The sequence below is a fragment of the Alligator sinensis genome, unplaced genomic scaffold (genome assembly GCF_000455745.1).
Source record: "Alligator sinensis unplaced genomic scaffold, ASM45574v1 scaffold936_1, whole genome shotgun sequence".
NCBI classification, from domain to species: Eukaryota; Metazoa; Chordata; order Crocodylia; family Alligatoridae; genus Alligator; species Alligator sinensis.
In genome coordinates, this window is record NW_005842926.1 from 547427 (window position 1) to 563767 (window position 16341).

Consider the following 16341-nt stretch of genomic DNA (forward strand, 5'->3'; position numbering starts at 1 on the left):
AGGCACCTGCCCGGCACTGCTCACCATCTTCTCTGCCTCAGGGCTGGTAAGAGATAAGCTCCACCAATTTCTCTCCACCCCTCTTCTCCCCTTGCCCTGTTTGGCTACTACTAGGATTTGCCATGAGGAAGCAAATCTCCTGATCCAGCACAGCAGCTACCCCCAGTGTTTTATTTCTGAAACTTTCATTAATACTACTATTTACTTAAACTCAAAGAAAGGGTGCCAAAATAAAATTTTGCCCAGGTTGCCATTTTCCTTAAGGCTAGCTGTGACTGGACCTTCCATGTGATGGTATCTGGTGACTTTCAGTGAGGTCCTCAAGTTGCTTTCACATCATATGAAACCTACTGGCTCACTACAAAGTTGCAGTTAAGGTAATAGAAATGCAAGTGAGAAAAAGCTCAAGGCTGAAAGCAACAAAATAGAAAAATAAACCTTTGCAAGTAACTGGGCATATCTACACCTGCATTAATGCATTGTAATTACAGCTCATTAAGTTTAGTATCTGTAATAACAGGCTCTAACTTAATGTGCCATAATAAGCACTACTGTGCAGTAGCACCGGTGCATATCTTTTAGGTGCTGCTAATATGTAGTAGACTAACTCTATTGTGCATTGATGCATTAGCTCAGCTTTTGCCATGACATGCTAATGCACAGTAGAATTAGTCTACTGCAATTTAGCATCTCGTGTGGATGCACCCACTGCAAAGTCTAATATAATTGCTGTCTGAGAACTCTAAACAATATTTGAAAAGTAATATTTTTGCCCATACTGATTCAGCACTGGCAGATTTTTGTTTTAGAAGGAAGACAAAACACCATGAACTGCTGTCATAAAGGAGAGAAATTCTCATTTGAATATAAGAGAAATTAAAAGTCTAATTAAGCAGAAGTCCCATCCATGAAGTATCACTCAACTTAATTTAGTTCCTTGAAAAACAATTATTAACTGAATTTCCTGATCTGATCAAGTAGAAACATACAATATATTCCTTTGTCATGGAAGGAAAGGTTAAATATAAAGAATGGTGAAATAGTAGAAGAATTTTGGAAATCAGAAAAATATAAGCTTGCAAATGGTCATATAGAAACTTCATTTTCCAAAGAGTACTTTTATTTTTTCCATTATTTCTTAAAGGGCTGAACTTCATATTGTACAGATGAAAGTTAACACAGTAAGAGAATCAGGTTGTAAATCACAAAACCTACATGCTAGCACAAGGAAATGTAATAGGAGGGGCATAATGCCAGTGTTGACTTTGTTGTCCGAACAGTTATAGTGTGTGGAGGCACTTGGACTGGAGCATTGACCTGAAGGAGTCGTTTTCTCAACCACTATCGGAGGTGGCCAGGATTTTTTTAACAAAACAGTTTTGTCAGAAAATACTGATTCTAAAAAAACAAAACAGTTACTACAAAAGTCCCAGTTTTGATACAGTTTTTATTAGTAATGATTTCTTAGCTCCAAGATAGTATTTCTGGTCAGAGAAATACATAATAGAATAGGAAATACACTAGTGATTATAGTATTTCCTAGAGTTCTGGGAATTGGGGGAAAAAAGATTCAGGTTCTTGAGACTGACTGAATCTTCCACACCTCACAGGAGTAGAAGTTAACCAGGCTAGTTTTAATTCTAGTCCCTTGTACAGTTTCAGTTTCTCTTTAAGTATCTCTTTTTTTCCAGAAAAAAACATGTTGAAATATCCCTATTTTACTGCACTGAAGAATGGGGAAATTTTGAAACATCAAAGTTTTGCTGGGTAAAACAAAATGTTTCAGCTGGGCAAAAAAAAAATAAAAAAATTGTTACGCTAAGTGCATTAGAAATACAGCAGAACTAGCTCAGAAGGGGATGCAAGCTGCAACAGAAAATACATATGATCTTGTAGGGAATAATGAGCAAACAAGGACTAAATATAAGGTAACCATATAGGTCCAGGACACCCCACCCCAACCTGCCTCTAGAGTCAGCAGTGAGGTCAGGACAGGGTGGTGTGGTGCAGCTCTGGTATTACTATACAGGTTGCTAAGAGAGACAATGGCCCATTAATGACCCATTGTTCTTTATAGGTGTTAACAATCATCTCCCCTTTTTAATGGTAATTCCAGTAATCAATATAACCTAGTTTAGGGCAATTTTTCTGTTTTATAGGGCTTTCTATTTCCCAGCTTGTGCTAGTCCACTTTCCCACCCCATATCCAACAAACTTGTTTTAATATTCACTGGGACCAGCCTGTGAAATCTAGGACTGCCAAACCAGGAGATATGGTCACTCCAACTAAATTGTGACTCTAAATCCAGCACAAAATAGAGGACTATCTACATAATACTGTAGAAAGATTAGTCTTTTTTTCCTAGTCTGTTGTTGTAGTTAGAGGTTTTTTTATATCCTGGGCCAGGACACCGCCTCATAAAATATTATCTGACTTTTCTAAATAGAGTAATATTATCATAAATTGGAAGAACAAAAATATATATCCAACATAAACGTTTCAAACAATGGCATATTAGTAACTTTTGATAATTATAAAATGCTTTGAAGAGGCAAGCTGTTGATACAAATTAGAAAAAAATACTCACATTTATTTAGACTTCTTTATGACTTTTACAATTAGATGTTTGTCATCTTTTCTCTGAGTTTAATAAAATTGGAATACAAAGTTGTTTTTCTGTCTTTGTTTCCCCTCCTAGATACAGCACTGTTTGTTAGATGTCAGTTGCTTCCCCATAAAAGCAGTGTTATAAATTATATTGTTCTGCCCTTGAGCTATAGATACCTTTATCTCAGGACCTTGAGACTATCTTGGATAAAATTAATTTGAAGAACTTTATTTGCAGATATCCTGATTCCAGGGAATGTTGAATTTTAGACCATTAAACCAGTGTGCTGATTTTTTTTGTAGATTAGGACAAAAGCATTCTATTTAACAGATTAGCAATTATGAAAAATCTGTGTGTATTGGATTATATATTTTGTTTAGTTTTCATATTCATAGAGTATTTTAAACTACTTGTCTTGTGAAACAGCATTTCCAATCCTAGAGAAAAAAATACCAAAATCTAGAAATAATGGACATAAGGAAGACAATAATCCTCTTTCTACAAGCCAAAAGGAAAGAACCTAAGAGCAAACCTACATGCCACAGATTTGTGGCCGGTGTCATCAATTTTTACAAACTATAGTAATGAACATAAGACTGACATATAGTATAAGTAGCTTGTACCAACTCCATGACTTTAACAAATTGTATTACAGCAGTGCTTCATCCTCATAGCATAGCAAAAGAAAATGTGCATATGGCAGGAAGAGGGGAAAAAATATAGCAAATAGGATACCAAATCCTATATTTGGGGTATTAAGTTAGCACTTATTTGTAAGAGCTTAAAAGCAGACTCTGGCATCAATATATACCTAGAATTAGTTAGATCAGAGCTGTCCAACTACTGAAAAGCCAGGGGGCACATGCCATGCAGTGTGTGTTCCTCCACCCCAGCACACAACTGTGCTGAATGGGTCCTTCAGGGGGCTATTAGGCCCCCCCAAGCGTTAGGTGCCATGTATCCCCTTCCTATCCCGTTGTACCCTCACCCCACCCACAGTGGTAGAGACAAGAAGCAGAAGCTGAGGCAAAGCTCGGAGACCCGCACAGCAGTAACAGGAATGATAAGGGGAGCAGCACCCAGACTGGAACCCTGGGGGTCACAAGTTATCTTCTTTCAGGCTAGTTTCAGCCCATGGGCCACTAGTTAGACAGCCATTTGTTAGACAACTTTTGTTTATAATAGACTCAGATACACTTTTGACATGCTTTTCCATTACACAAAAATGATATTCACATTATGATATCGATATAATGTTTAAAAACAGTAAGGCTTGACATTAACTTTAGTAGACATGATAAATAATTAGGAAATGAAAGTAATTTAATATAATTATCCTTGCCTGCACGTAGAAGAAAAAGTTGATAGTTTTGTTAGTCAAATTTTTTGTGATTGCATTCTGTTAAATTAAAAGGTTTCAGGAAGGGAATATCAGATTGGTTTAGCTGTCCAAAATGGATAGTAAAGTATCTTGCATGAAAAGGCATTTTTTTTCTTTTTAACTGCTGTCTTAGCTAGTAATTACTTCAATTTACAGTCCTTGACAGAGTCATCTCAAACTGTTATGGTTTAAAGCTAAATTATCATTTATATCAAAATAAAATAATCAGACTCTATAAAGAAGTAATAGAGTATCTTTTTCAGTATTAACAGTTGCAATTTTGGAGATCAAAATAATTTAAGTTTGTATTCATTCTCATTTCAGAGATGTAAGAGCTGATAGTTCTCAATGTTTATCATTTGGTTTGGTGATGTTCAGTACTTACAAAAATCAAACTCTGGGGCAACAGACAAAAAATATCCCATTGGATGAGACCAATGAAATAATTATATTTCTAGGAATACATTCTTCAGAGAAATACTGAAAAACATTTCTAATGGAAAACTATGGAAGTACCGTATAACTGCCCTACTGCTTGTCTATTGTACACAAGATGGGGAATGGACAGTAAACTAATGGACCAAAGAGAAGATATCAGAAGTAGTTACTGACTACTGTTTTTTGTTCCATTTTTTCCCATGCCTGTCTTCTGCAGGCACTCTGCTTTGTGGTTCAGTGGTTGAATCCTTGTTTACCATGTGGGTTACCCAGGTTCAATTTCTGGATGTGCATATGACTACAGCCATCAAGGCACCAAATGTCCATACTCAGTCAGACCTTTGGATTTTGTCTCAATGGTCTAATGGGGGGATGGGAGGTCTGGGAAGCCGCCACTCCTCCATACTCCTGCCTAGGTGTACATGTTGAACATCTGGATAACATCTCACACATGCGCCATGTTCCAGAGGGATCAACAATTGCTTACTACTTCTTAAGGCATTGTGTAGTTCCATTCGAAAACAAGGACTGTAAGGACAGATACAAAGTGGTTCCTGTGAAAACTGTTGTTCTACTAGTGCTTGGTTGTTTCTTTCCCTTACCATTTTTCTCTGAGACTGTGTTCTTGACCATAGTGGTTGGGGTTTTTTTGGATTGTTTTTATTTTTCCACCCACTTAGTTTCTCTGAAGTATTTTGAGTAGAAATGTCATGTTTTATGTTAGGAATGTATAAAATATATGGATTCTGATGGTTTAAATATAGGGTTTATTGATCCTGGTGACAGTGAAGATGTGTTGGCAGGTTTTACATTACTTGTTTAGACAGGTAGTTATTCCATTTTATATTTCCTCATCAGGAAAGAGTTTGTTTCCTGTGATGATTTCAGTGATGTTAAGGCCCATTTTGAAAGCAGGTGAATGGGTATTGGGAAAATTTCTGTTGCTAATTCATATAAACTGTTACTGATTTTTGTTAAAACAGAAGAATTACATTTGAATTTACCTAATCATGCCATATTTTTTTTATAGTTTATGCTGTTTGGTCTGGAGTTAGCATAAATTCAAAGACAGATCCTGTTTTCCTTCCTCTCCCTATCTCCTTCCCTGTTCATCACATAGTCCTGACTTCTTGTATTTCACATTGCTTAAGAACTATCAATCTCCAATTTGTACATATAGACTATCATCACTAATTTATTTATTTAACTATTTTAAGACTCGTTACACGCTCAGTCTGTTGTAATTCTAAACAGTTCTGCATAATCTGTTTTACTTAAATTACTGTATTTTAAAATCAATAAACTAGTATGTGTCTCTTTAAGAAGGCAGCAAGGAGGTGTAAAGAAAGTGGGTATGATAAACTTATTTGCATGGGCTGAGTACAGATATTCAAGTTAGGGGGAGGTTAGATTGAATTAAAAATAGCCATCTGATCCAAGATAAGTCATGATGGGAGATAGAGGGAGTTTGGTGGGATGGGGAGACAGGCAGGCTCCAGTGAAGATGGGGGGCCTGCAGAGTGATTGGGGGGCAGGCAGGTACTGCGGGAGGGATTGGGGAATCAGGGGGGAGAGTGAGGTCCTCAGAGGAATTGGAGAGGCATGTGGAGGTCTGCAGGAGGGATTAGGGAGATTGGGAGGGCAGGCGGCATCTGCAGGAGGGATCAGGGGCAAGTAGTCTGTACGAGGGATCAGGAAATTTGGGGGCAGGTGACATCCCTGGGGGTGATTGGGGGGGCAGGTGGAATCCAGGGGGCTCACAGGGTCCACAGTGGGCTTGGCGGATGGGAGGACTCTCTTCCCCACCTCTTGGGGACAAGGGCTATTTTTAGGCCCCCAACCCCCAAATTAACAAACCCCCCTCCCTACCTAGTGAACCAACATCCTATCCCTCCTGCCCCACCCTGAACCCCAATTTAGTTTCTCAGCTCCCAGCACTGTCGAACACCAGTAAAACTGGCACTGGGAGTGGCTTGCCAGATGGAGGAGGGTTAGTAGGCTGTTGGCAGGGAGTTAAAAATAGCCCAGTGCCAGGGATGGGATAGGAAACGTGCAGCCCCAAGGCTGGGACCAGTGGCTGGGCTTTCCCAGGCCTGGACCTGTAGTGGGTACTGTATAGAAATTCAGGACAAATGAATCTAAAAATGGCCAACTTGATCTAAGTCAGGTATACGTCAGAGGTAGGATTAAATTAGATCAGGTCAGCCATTTTTAGACTGATCTAACTGTCCTGCACTTCAATACAGTTTACACTTAGATTCACCTAACTAGTGTAAGGCCCACACCTAGGTGAATTAGGTGAGTTTGGGTGGCTATTTTTAATGCAATCTAACCTCCCTGTGACCTCCCCAAATGCCTGTATGCAGCCTTAGTGAGAAGGCATATGAGGCAGATTTTTGTAGCTGAGGTGGATGGTATCAGAACACAAAATAGATCAAGGCAACAAGGGAAGATCATATAAAAAGTTGGGATAGGCGAAGATGTGTTAAGGTGGAAGGAGATTGTGCAAGATAGGAGGAGATGAAAGGCTGTAGTTAAGGCGGTTTTAGGCCCTTGAGGCCTCTGAGACCAGAGAGAAAGTACAGATTAAAAAAATAAATAAATGTTCACACATTAACAGGATAGTCATGAGTTCATGTGTGAAAAGAAGGGGAATTGATAGTTCAATGAAATTCCTATTTGTAAAAATGAAACAGTGTTTAACAGTGAATGTATTGAGTCAAGTTTTACTTAACTAATATTTATTAGTGAAACCAGAAATGAATAAGAACATAAAATAAATATGTAAGGAATTACAATCAGAATGTCTGATATTTTTGTAATTGTATACTAGGCATCCAGGATCAAAACAATCTGGGTCTATCAGGAAAATCTTAATGCTGGTACAGATGTTCAGAAGAAATTTATAGTTCAAATAGTCAGAAATAGATAGCTAATTTTTCCTGAAAAATATGTGCACACAGATAGCAAAGTGCATACAAAAACTAAATAAGAAAAAACATCCTTATCCAAATGTCAGATTATCAAAACTGTTTCTTTTCCCTGAATCTGAGATCTTTATAAAAAAAACAAGTTTCCTTCGTCTGATTCTGTAACCATCCAAAGATTTCAAATATCTTTTGACCTTAAAATATATATAAACAAGCCAGGCGATTATACACACAAAGAATTGTTCGTATATGATTAACTATTTTTTGTCTCCAAAGTCATATGTTTGAAAATCAATACAAAAATACCCTTTTAATAAGCAGACTGATATTTTATATGTGTAACCTAAATACCTCCACTTTGACAATTTTCACAAGCTACCATATCCTAATATCATTTTAAATTTGCTTACTAATTTGTGCAACTTGACTCATTGGTCATCCATTTTCTAGGAATATTAATGGCAACTGCTGTGGCAATTGCAGAGATGCTGTCACCTAATCAATGTAAATCCAGTAGAAAGTGGAATAACTGTTCTTTTCTGTTTCTTTGTTTCTAATAATATACATGAGATAAGCAGCAATCCAGAAAATCAGGGAGATACTTTCATGAGTAGCTAAATAATTTATATATAAAGAATTTGAATGCATCTTTGGGATTGACAATGCAAAATATTATAAAAAGTAGACAAATCTAAGATATATTTTAGATAGTATGACAGTTTTATATTTCCAGTGGAAGCTGTTAAAAAGTCAATGTCTAACCAATTACCAAGCTCCTATGTACAAGAGTACAGTATTCCCAGAGGTTGGACACAGATGTTGCCTATGTGCCACCATAAAAATGTTTATGTTGGCACAAAGGCCAAGCAAGCAGACGTCTATGTCCCTTGTCATGCCAAAAATTGTGGCAGCAACAATAGCTAGCATAAATTTTTGCTGGGATTTTTTTTTGTTTTGGGTTTTTTTTTTGGTGGATACATTTGTTTTGGGGCAAGAAATCCTAGATAGGCATGATCAGACCCGTGAAACCCCAGGACACCTGCCAGGTTTCCACATTTGCAAAGGCATTCTCAGCATTTCCTGGCACAGGACATGCATATTGCACAGCTGCATCATGACTCAGAGTGTGCCAATGTAAATGGGAGAACCCTGGGTTTCCTGGCAAGGGATCCCTCCAGAAGTGCATATTTCACTGACATGCCCCAACATGGGGCATGCCTCTACAAACAGGGGAACTCTGGGGGCACAACAGCATGATACACACACCTGGAAAATCCCTTGCCAGGAAATCCCTGAGTGTGCCTCTGTGGGTGGTGAAACCCAGAGTTTCCCCTTTTGCAGAGACATGTCCCAAGTGTTCTACAGGATGGGGGCCCTGCTTCTCCTTTGAGTGACAGGGGTCTGACCCTGCAGGACAATGGGCAATGTCTGTTTTACACAATGATGCAGATCATTTGGTGATGCCCTTTTATAACCATACACTTTGAATTGGAAGCACCTGCCATATTCCATATGTGGGGGCCGAGTATAAATGGAATGGGGCCGCACCGATGGAGTGGAATTAGGCACAAATTCTGGTTGAATTGAAAAGAACTTTAGTTACAAACTGGCGTACAGGGACTTGCGTCGATGCACACAGTGTAGGCATGCTCCGTACAGGTTACAAACAAAAGAAAGAAACCGGGTGGCACACCGATGTTTTCCAAGCATGCAGGGTGCGGGGTACATCGGGATGGTCGGCGACGGGGAGTGGTTGGTGGTTGATCAGGCCTCCAATTTTTCTCCAAGGTATACGAGGAACTTGTTCCCAACGTACACGCGGAGTTCTCCGACTTGGGCGGAAACTACCCAAGCTTTTATACGGCGAGTGAGCCAATTGCTAGCCGCCGGGTATGAATAATTTACAATGAGCCAATCGGCAGCATGCCTCCAAACAACGCAGCTGCTAGTTTTGGCGGGAGCTGATCACTGCACCAAGGCTTTTCCCGCCGTAGCGAGGCATCCCTTGCACCGAGTACTCACATCGTGCTAAGAATTCTGCTGTGTTGAGGCACTTTTAATTACTAAGTACAGACACCATATACCTTGGGGAAGTAACTGTTTAAATATAACTTTCTGTATTTAATAATCCATAGAAGTAGGTATCTGTCTGTCTCACATGACAATAGAATTACTCGGAGACAACAGGTCACTGAACATAATCCTCAACTGGAAGATAAAGCGAAGGTGGAGGGACCTCTCCTGGATGCAAAAGTCTGGGCAGCATGAATGGAGACAGTGAGCTGCCCACACCATAAAGTGTTGCGGATACATACATTTAAAACATATTAGATTAGAATGAGTGTTTCTATAAAAAAGTGATTAATTTTGTATGTTACTTTTAATCAATAATGTTAACCTTCTCCACTTCTACAGTACTACTTGTCTAGAAATGCTGGAATTACTGGTTTGTGTCTGTGTCATTCACAGATATTGGCTGACCTAGAAAACCATGCACTGTTTAAGGATGACTTGGAATGCCAGAAACTGATTTTGGAAGCCATGAAATATCATCTTTTACCAGAGAGAAGAACTCTAATGCAAAGTCCAAGGACGAAACCTAGAAAATCTACAGTTGGGACACTCTATGCTGTTGGAGGAATGGATAACAACAAAGGTATAGGATGATAATTTTTCTATAAACAGGTTATGTTTTGTATCTGTGACTGTATGTTTAGCTTAATATCAAATAGGGAAATAATTTTCTGTTCCAAGCTTTTGGAATCTACATCAAGCAAAGATAGCTCCTAAGACTTTTGGCTTATATTAACTCACAGAGGGAAAATATTCCTTTTTTTAACTAATGAAGAATATCTGCTTTCCAGTATGGGGAAAATAATTCAGGTTACTAAATTTATCCTCATAAATGACACTTAGACTCTGTGAATGTTATTGGGGAGTTCTCTTTAATTTAATCCTCAGAGTGAATTCTTACCTTTATAAATGCTGTCACACAAATGTTTTCTATTTCCATTTATGGGTTAAAATATTATTTCACCATTTAATAATGCTTTCCCATTTTTAATATAAAGTTATTAATCTATGATTAATGGATTCTTGTGGAGTCTAATCATGGAGGTTATAATTTCCTAAAACTATTTTAATTAAACATTTAATGTGGAAAATTTGGAAAACCAAATTTGGTTGGAGCAAAATATTCTGGGATTTTGGTGAATTCTTTAAGAATAGTACTTCTTTGTTTTTAAAATTGTCAAAGCAGTCAACATGATGTCCTGCTTTTCAAACCAAAGATATTGTTTCAATAAGAATTATTGTATAGAACCTGGCTGTGTTAGAGAGATGTTGTAGCCATGGATTATCCAAGAAAGAATGATTTCCTCGGGCAGTATCTTCTATTTGGCTAAATGCATAGTTTCATTTGAGATAAGCTTCCAAATGCTTGAAATACTTCTTCACTGCATTCTCCTTCTTCCATTCAAAAGCTTGTCTAACTGTATCCCAACTATGCAGATGGTCTAATAAATGATATCACCTGAAGAAATCAAGGGTCTTTCATTAGAGAACCTGTCATTTTTAGTTTAGAATTAGAGATGAGTTTTAAAAGTTCACTACAACAAACCCACACTATCTTCATCTTCCAGTAAATATTTAGGCTAAAAGAGTCTAAAATCAAAATATATAAAATTATTAACTTGAATCTAAAAATAAACAAGTTACAAACAATAAAAAGAGGATATAAATATAAGGAAAAAATAGAGTTCATTTTATTTTAGAAAGCAAAATCACTTTCACAAAATTTACATAACTTCAGGAGGATTGAAATATTTTTTGTTTTTCTTAAATAGCTGTACAGATGTTTATTTCATAGGTTATCTGTTAGAAGGAGGTGGAATTAAGAACATTATTTGCCCTTATATGTAAATTCACTGTCAACACAATGCAGATTCACAACATAATGGAACATTTTGGAAGTAATCTGGGCAATGCTTCATATAAAACACTATTGTAATGAAATGTATTAAATAAACCTGGGACAAATCTGAGTTGACAGTTTGAAAGAAGGTAAATCTTTTATGCCCCACATGATCTTCATGGAACATGTCTATGGTATGTTATTAATTAGATATTAAGCAAACAATTCCAATTAGAGCTATGAAGGATGTTGGAATGTACCATAGGATAGGATGGTATCTTTTAAGCTTTACCATAGGACAGCTTGTACCATAGGATGTACCATAGGATCCAAGCTTGTACCATAGGATAGGAAGGTATCTGGTAAGCTTTTAAAAAAGTAGAACATCTGGATGGCATTCCTCAGCTAATTAAGATCTCATTTTCAGGTTGTATGTATGTGTGTCCTTTCAACATCAGGTTTGTTTTGTCTCTTTAAATATATTAGAACTAATTTGGGCAGTGCCCCAGCTTCTGCTGTACAGTATTATCTTTTTTCTTTCTTTCTTTTGTTTTTGGTTATAAGGATATAATCTTAAATGTCACTGAATCCTGAGAACAAAAGTGAATCCTACAGCTTCCTCAATGCCAGGCAGTGGAGTGAGAATATAAGGATATATACTGGGAAACTACTGTTCTCTGGGGTCATATAACATTTAGTGGCTTTCCATTTTATTCTTAAGAGCAGTCCACCTACACAGCAGATGTGTGCCTGGTTGTGCATTATGATGTGTGCCTGATTGCATAATCAACTTGCAAGTATTATTGGGGCTTCCGCAGAACATTTTCCCATGAAAAGTTGTTTCAAGATTTTGCACATTGGGGAATATTAGAAGTTTTTATATTTCACAGTTAAGTTTCAAACAAGTGTAAAGGAGTTACATTTCCACTTCTCACTGAACTTTGGTGAGGATTTTAACCTAACTCCGGTAGTTGCCTTTGAAAATCTTAGCTTCATTGTTTTTAATAGTTTCATACATTTGCATGCAGATTGTGCATTAGAACATTCCTGTGTCTAGTTATAAACCCCACTAGTAGTATGCTGTATTGTTCTGCCTCTTTCTGAATCTCAGTGCATATGAGTGTACCCATACTCAACAAATGGTGTAATTTTGGGAAATTAAAGGACAAGGCTTAGTTTTATATATCTTGGCTGTGGAGAGGGTTATGGATTGGCATTTCTGGTCCAATTGGATTAAAAAAATGAGCTAGCTTATGTGCTTCCTCTTTAACTCCAAACTTTGTTTTATTTCTAAAAGCTCTTGTCTATAAATCCTCAGGTTTATCTACTTCCTCTAAAATTAAACAAGTCATATTGTTGCAATATCATTCTTTATTTTCCCTATCAACTTCAATTTTAACTTTTTCATTTCCTGTGAGCTGTGTTGGAGGGTCTCAATGGCAACATACTGCCTCTGACCCAGTGGCTTGGGGCCTTTGATTTAAACAAATGTTCGCGTTCTTTGGAGAAATGGTGTTGTCATTGGACCTTGTGTTGAGAGCAAATTCAGGCCTGGATCATGGAGCTCTCTGTTAAGCGGGTCAGCAGATGGCATCTACCTGACCCACCCTCTGCAGAGTGATGCCCACTACCTGCAGAGGCCCTGGAATAGAGTGCCGTGTGCACACCCACGTGCTGAGTGCAGAGCCTGAGTGTATGGGGTGCACTACCCATATAAAAGGGGGCTCTGATTGACAGGCCGGTGTGTGTGAGACTGGGTGTGTGGTGTGGCTGGACTGAGAGCTTGACTAAGAGGTCTGTGTGCATTTTTGGGGTGTGGAGAGGCTCCGAGAGATTGGAGGAAGGTGTTTGCTGAGGGAATTGGTGGTTGCATTGCTAGGGTGAGAGACTGGAGTGAGAGAAAGGATAGAGTGACTGGTTTCTTTGGCCGGTGCACTGTGGAGCCACACCATGCTAGATTTCAGTGACCTGTGGGGCTCCATCGATCTCCTCCCTCTGTTGCGGTGAACCTTCGCTGGAGGTAGATAGGGTCAGCTCCCCAGGTTTCTTTCCCCTTGGGTGTGTATATCACATAAAGCAGCGGCCCTCTACTTCCCATTGTAAGTATCACCCATTCCTTTTCTCCCTCACTCTTGTCCTGGTTGTGGGTTACTCCTTCTTGTTTGTGAGGGGAAGGTAAGCCCTACTGAGCAGTTGCCTGAGGAACAGACCACGGTCAGGAGACCAGAGGCAGGGACACGAGCCAAATAAAGTTTCCCCTCTCCCTCAATAAAGTCTACCTCATCCTTGAGTAAATATTATATTGTTGTATTGGTAACTTTATTATATTGGTAACAAATATTATATTTGTTGTATTGGTAATCAGTCATTATGGAAATCAGGTGCATATATGTGTTATGCATCTATTGTTTGTTGCAATTTAATAAACCATTTTATTCGTATACCTTTAGCAGTTCTCTTAGTGATTATTAATTAAAACCGGTGATAGATGTGGACAGCGTGAAGACCCACCATATCTTCCTGGGAAGAGATCCAAGAGGAAGCAGCTGTTTGGGCCTGTTTTTTAATTTGATTTAAAAGAGTGATCTTTCTCCACCAACACTTGAGCTTTATGATCTCAAAGTGAACAATTAGTCATGAGCACCTTAAGGATGTCAGAAACAGATCAGGGGAAGTTCAGAGTACTGCAGACAGATGATAAAGCACAGGTTTGTTTCAACATGGCAATAAGAACTTCTGTAGATAGGCCATTCATGGCAATGGAAGCTACCTCACAAAATTCTAGGTGTGGTGGAGGAGTCCTCTGCAGCCAGGTTCTCTGCCAGTGAGTTCAGGTTTTATTTATTCAAGTCTGGGTCAACTACCTGTGTTGGCTGCCTGGGGATATTGGATTCAGGCCACATGGGTCATTGATACTCAAATAGCTGTAGAATGTAGATCAGTAGAGGCGAACTTTCTTGGCAGGCATGCAACAATGCAATTCCTGATGCCATTCTGATTCCTTTCTCCTGCCCAATCTGTTGCTCTACTTTTTGCTCCCTGTCCTGTAATCCTTGCTCAATCTGTTGCTCTTTCTGCTTCCTGCCCAACTGTTGCTGTGCTACTTGTCCCCTCCCTATCTTCCATGTGCCACACACTGAGGCTGCTATTGCCACTTGTGGCATGGATTACACAAATTAGCCGACCCTTGTGTAGATTATGCTGCTTAATAAGAATCAGTTGCATGATATGAATGAGCTAATTTTAGTATCTATCTAGGTATGATCTATCTAGCTTTTTTAAAAGCAAGGGATTAAGTCATCTAAGTTGGGTGTGTGGAGCTGCACTATTATGTATTGAGTCAAATGTGTATTATCAACTTCTCTGGTGGTTCACATGTGGGGTTTGGATGAGGCAATCCTAAATGGGCAGGCTGATGTTCATCTGCCACTCTCTGGAAACCACAAAGCAGATATTAGAAATCATTATTGTAAATCTGTGTGAAAAGGAACTGGAAGTTAGTAGGAATTAATTATCATGACACAAACATTTTTGGGGAGTACAAGGATACCCATAGACTAGTATAATGGAGAGTTTCCAGATTAGCAAGGTCCACAGATATGCACTGAAAAGCTGGGTAATGACCACCAAAAATTTATACTGAATCTTTGAGGGTTTTTTTAATTTCACCAAATATATTTTTATCACACATTTAGGAGAAAGTTGACACCCTCTGGTTATCCTCCTAGCAATGGGGAGGAGGCAGCCAAGCTCATTGCTGGCATTTTTTGGTGGCAAATATCAAGAGAAGATACTCATTATCACTTCATAGTACTCATTCTGTTCCCTGATAAATGAAAGTTAAAACTGAGTTAAGGGATACTATCCCCTTTCTCAATGGGGGTGGGAATCCTACTGTCTGGGTCAGTGGAGAAACACTAGCCCTCTCTAGCTGCTCAGCCCTTCTATTTAGGTTTAATAGGAGCCCCAGCAGTAGGAGGGATGGCAGCAACCCTCAGATCAGTGGAAATAAGCTAAACTATTGCATGAGCTATTGCTAGATATTTCCTAAATGCATTAATTTAATAAAATTATGGTCTTATTGGAATGAGAAAAAAAGGGCAAGATGGGACTTCAGGAACCTGTTCAAAGCAGAATTATCTCTGTCTAAACTATCCCATAAAAATATTGATATAACTTCATCTTAAAACTTCTAGTGATTGAAACTCTACAACCACTGACAATAATTTGTTTCAATGCTTAACTCCTCTCAGTCCCCTGGCAGACATTCAGTTAAAGGGGTTAGGATAGGATCTGAACCCTGATCCCCAAAATTGCATCTCCTGCCACGTTACATGTATAAGGCAGGAGGCATGACTGGAATCGAGGATTAGGTCCCAATCACACCCTATTGCTTCCACTCTACCAGCAGGTAACAAGCCAGGTTCCTGATGCACCCAGCTTGAAGCACCAGTCAGCTGACTGGCACTCCCAGCCTCGGAAGGTGTACTGGAGGCAAAGGCTCAAATGTGCCCCTGAACCTAGGAGCATGGAGTGGCCTCAGGAGTGCATTGGAGTTAAAGACTCTGGTGTACTCTCAGGGCTAGAAGCCCCAATCAGCTGATCACCCTTGTTGTGTCCTGAGTTCAGTTCACTGAGGCAGAAGCCACTTTTACAAAGAGGTTTCTTTATTCCTTCTAACAACACACACACTGAGCCATCAGACTCTGTTCTCCAGCTCTATCTCTCTGCCTATCTCTTAAAGGTATACAATCCTCACATCTCTCCTTTCCAAGTAAAGTCATAAGCCATTTAAGTAATAACTATATATCTATTTTAGATATAGATATAGATACATAGATATATAGAGAAATATACACACACACACAATAATTCAAAATGTTAATAAACTACCAATTTTTAATCAGTTTCTTGCAGTGTCCTCAGTCTTTCAGATCAACAAGGCATTACATTAGTCTCTGCATCATCTTAATTGGTCCAGGCTATAGTCTCTGCATTTTTCCCTTGGCCTCATTCTAGTCTCCTCCATGTCCTTCTCCACTTTGGACAGTTCCTGGATGTGCTGAAGGT

The 16341-nt window shown here is 38.8% G+C and overlaps 1 protein-coding gene across 1 annotated transcript in view; it reads left to right on the top strand.

Moving 5' to 3' along the window:
* LOC102378331 (kelch-like protein 1) overlaps positions 1-10025 on the top strand; it is a 363249-nt gene extending 353224 nt beyond the window's left edge. The window contains exon 7 of the mRNA XM_006036205.1: positions 9828-10025. Within this exon, the coding sequence (XP_006036267.1) occupies positions 9828-10025 (198 nt within the window). The remainder of the gene's footprint in view (positions 1-9827) is intronic.
* Positions 10026-16341: the final 6316 nt, after the last annotated feature.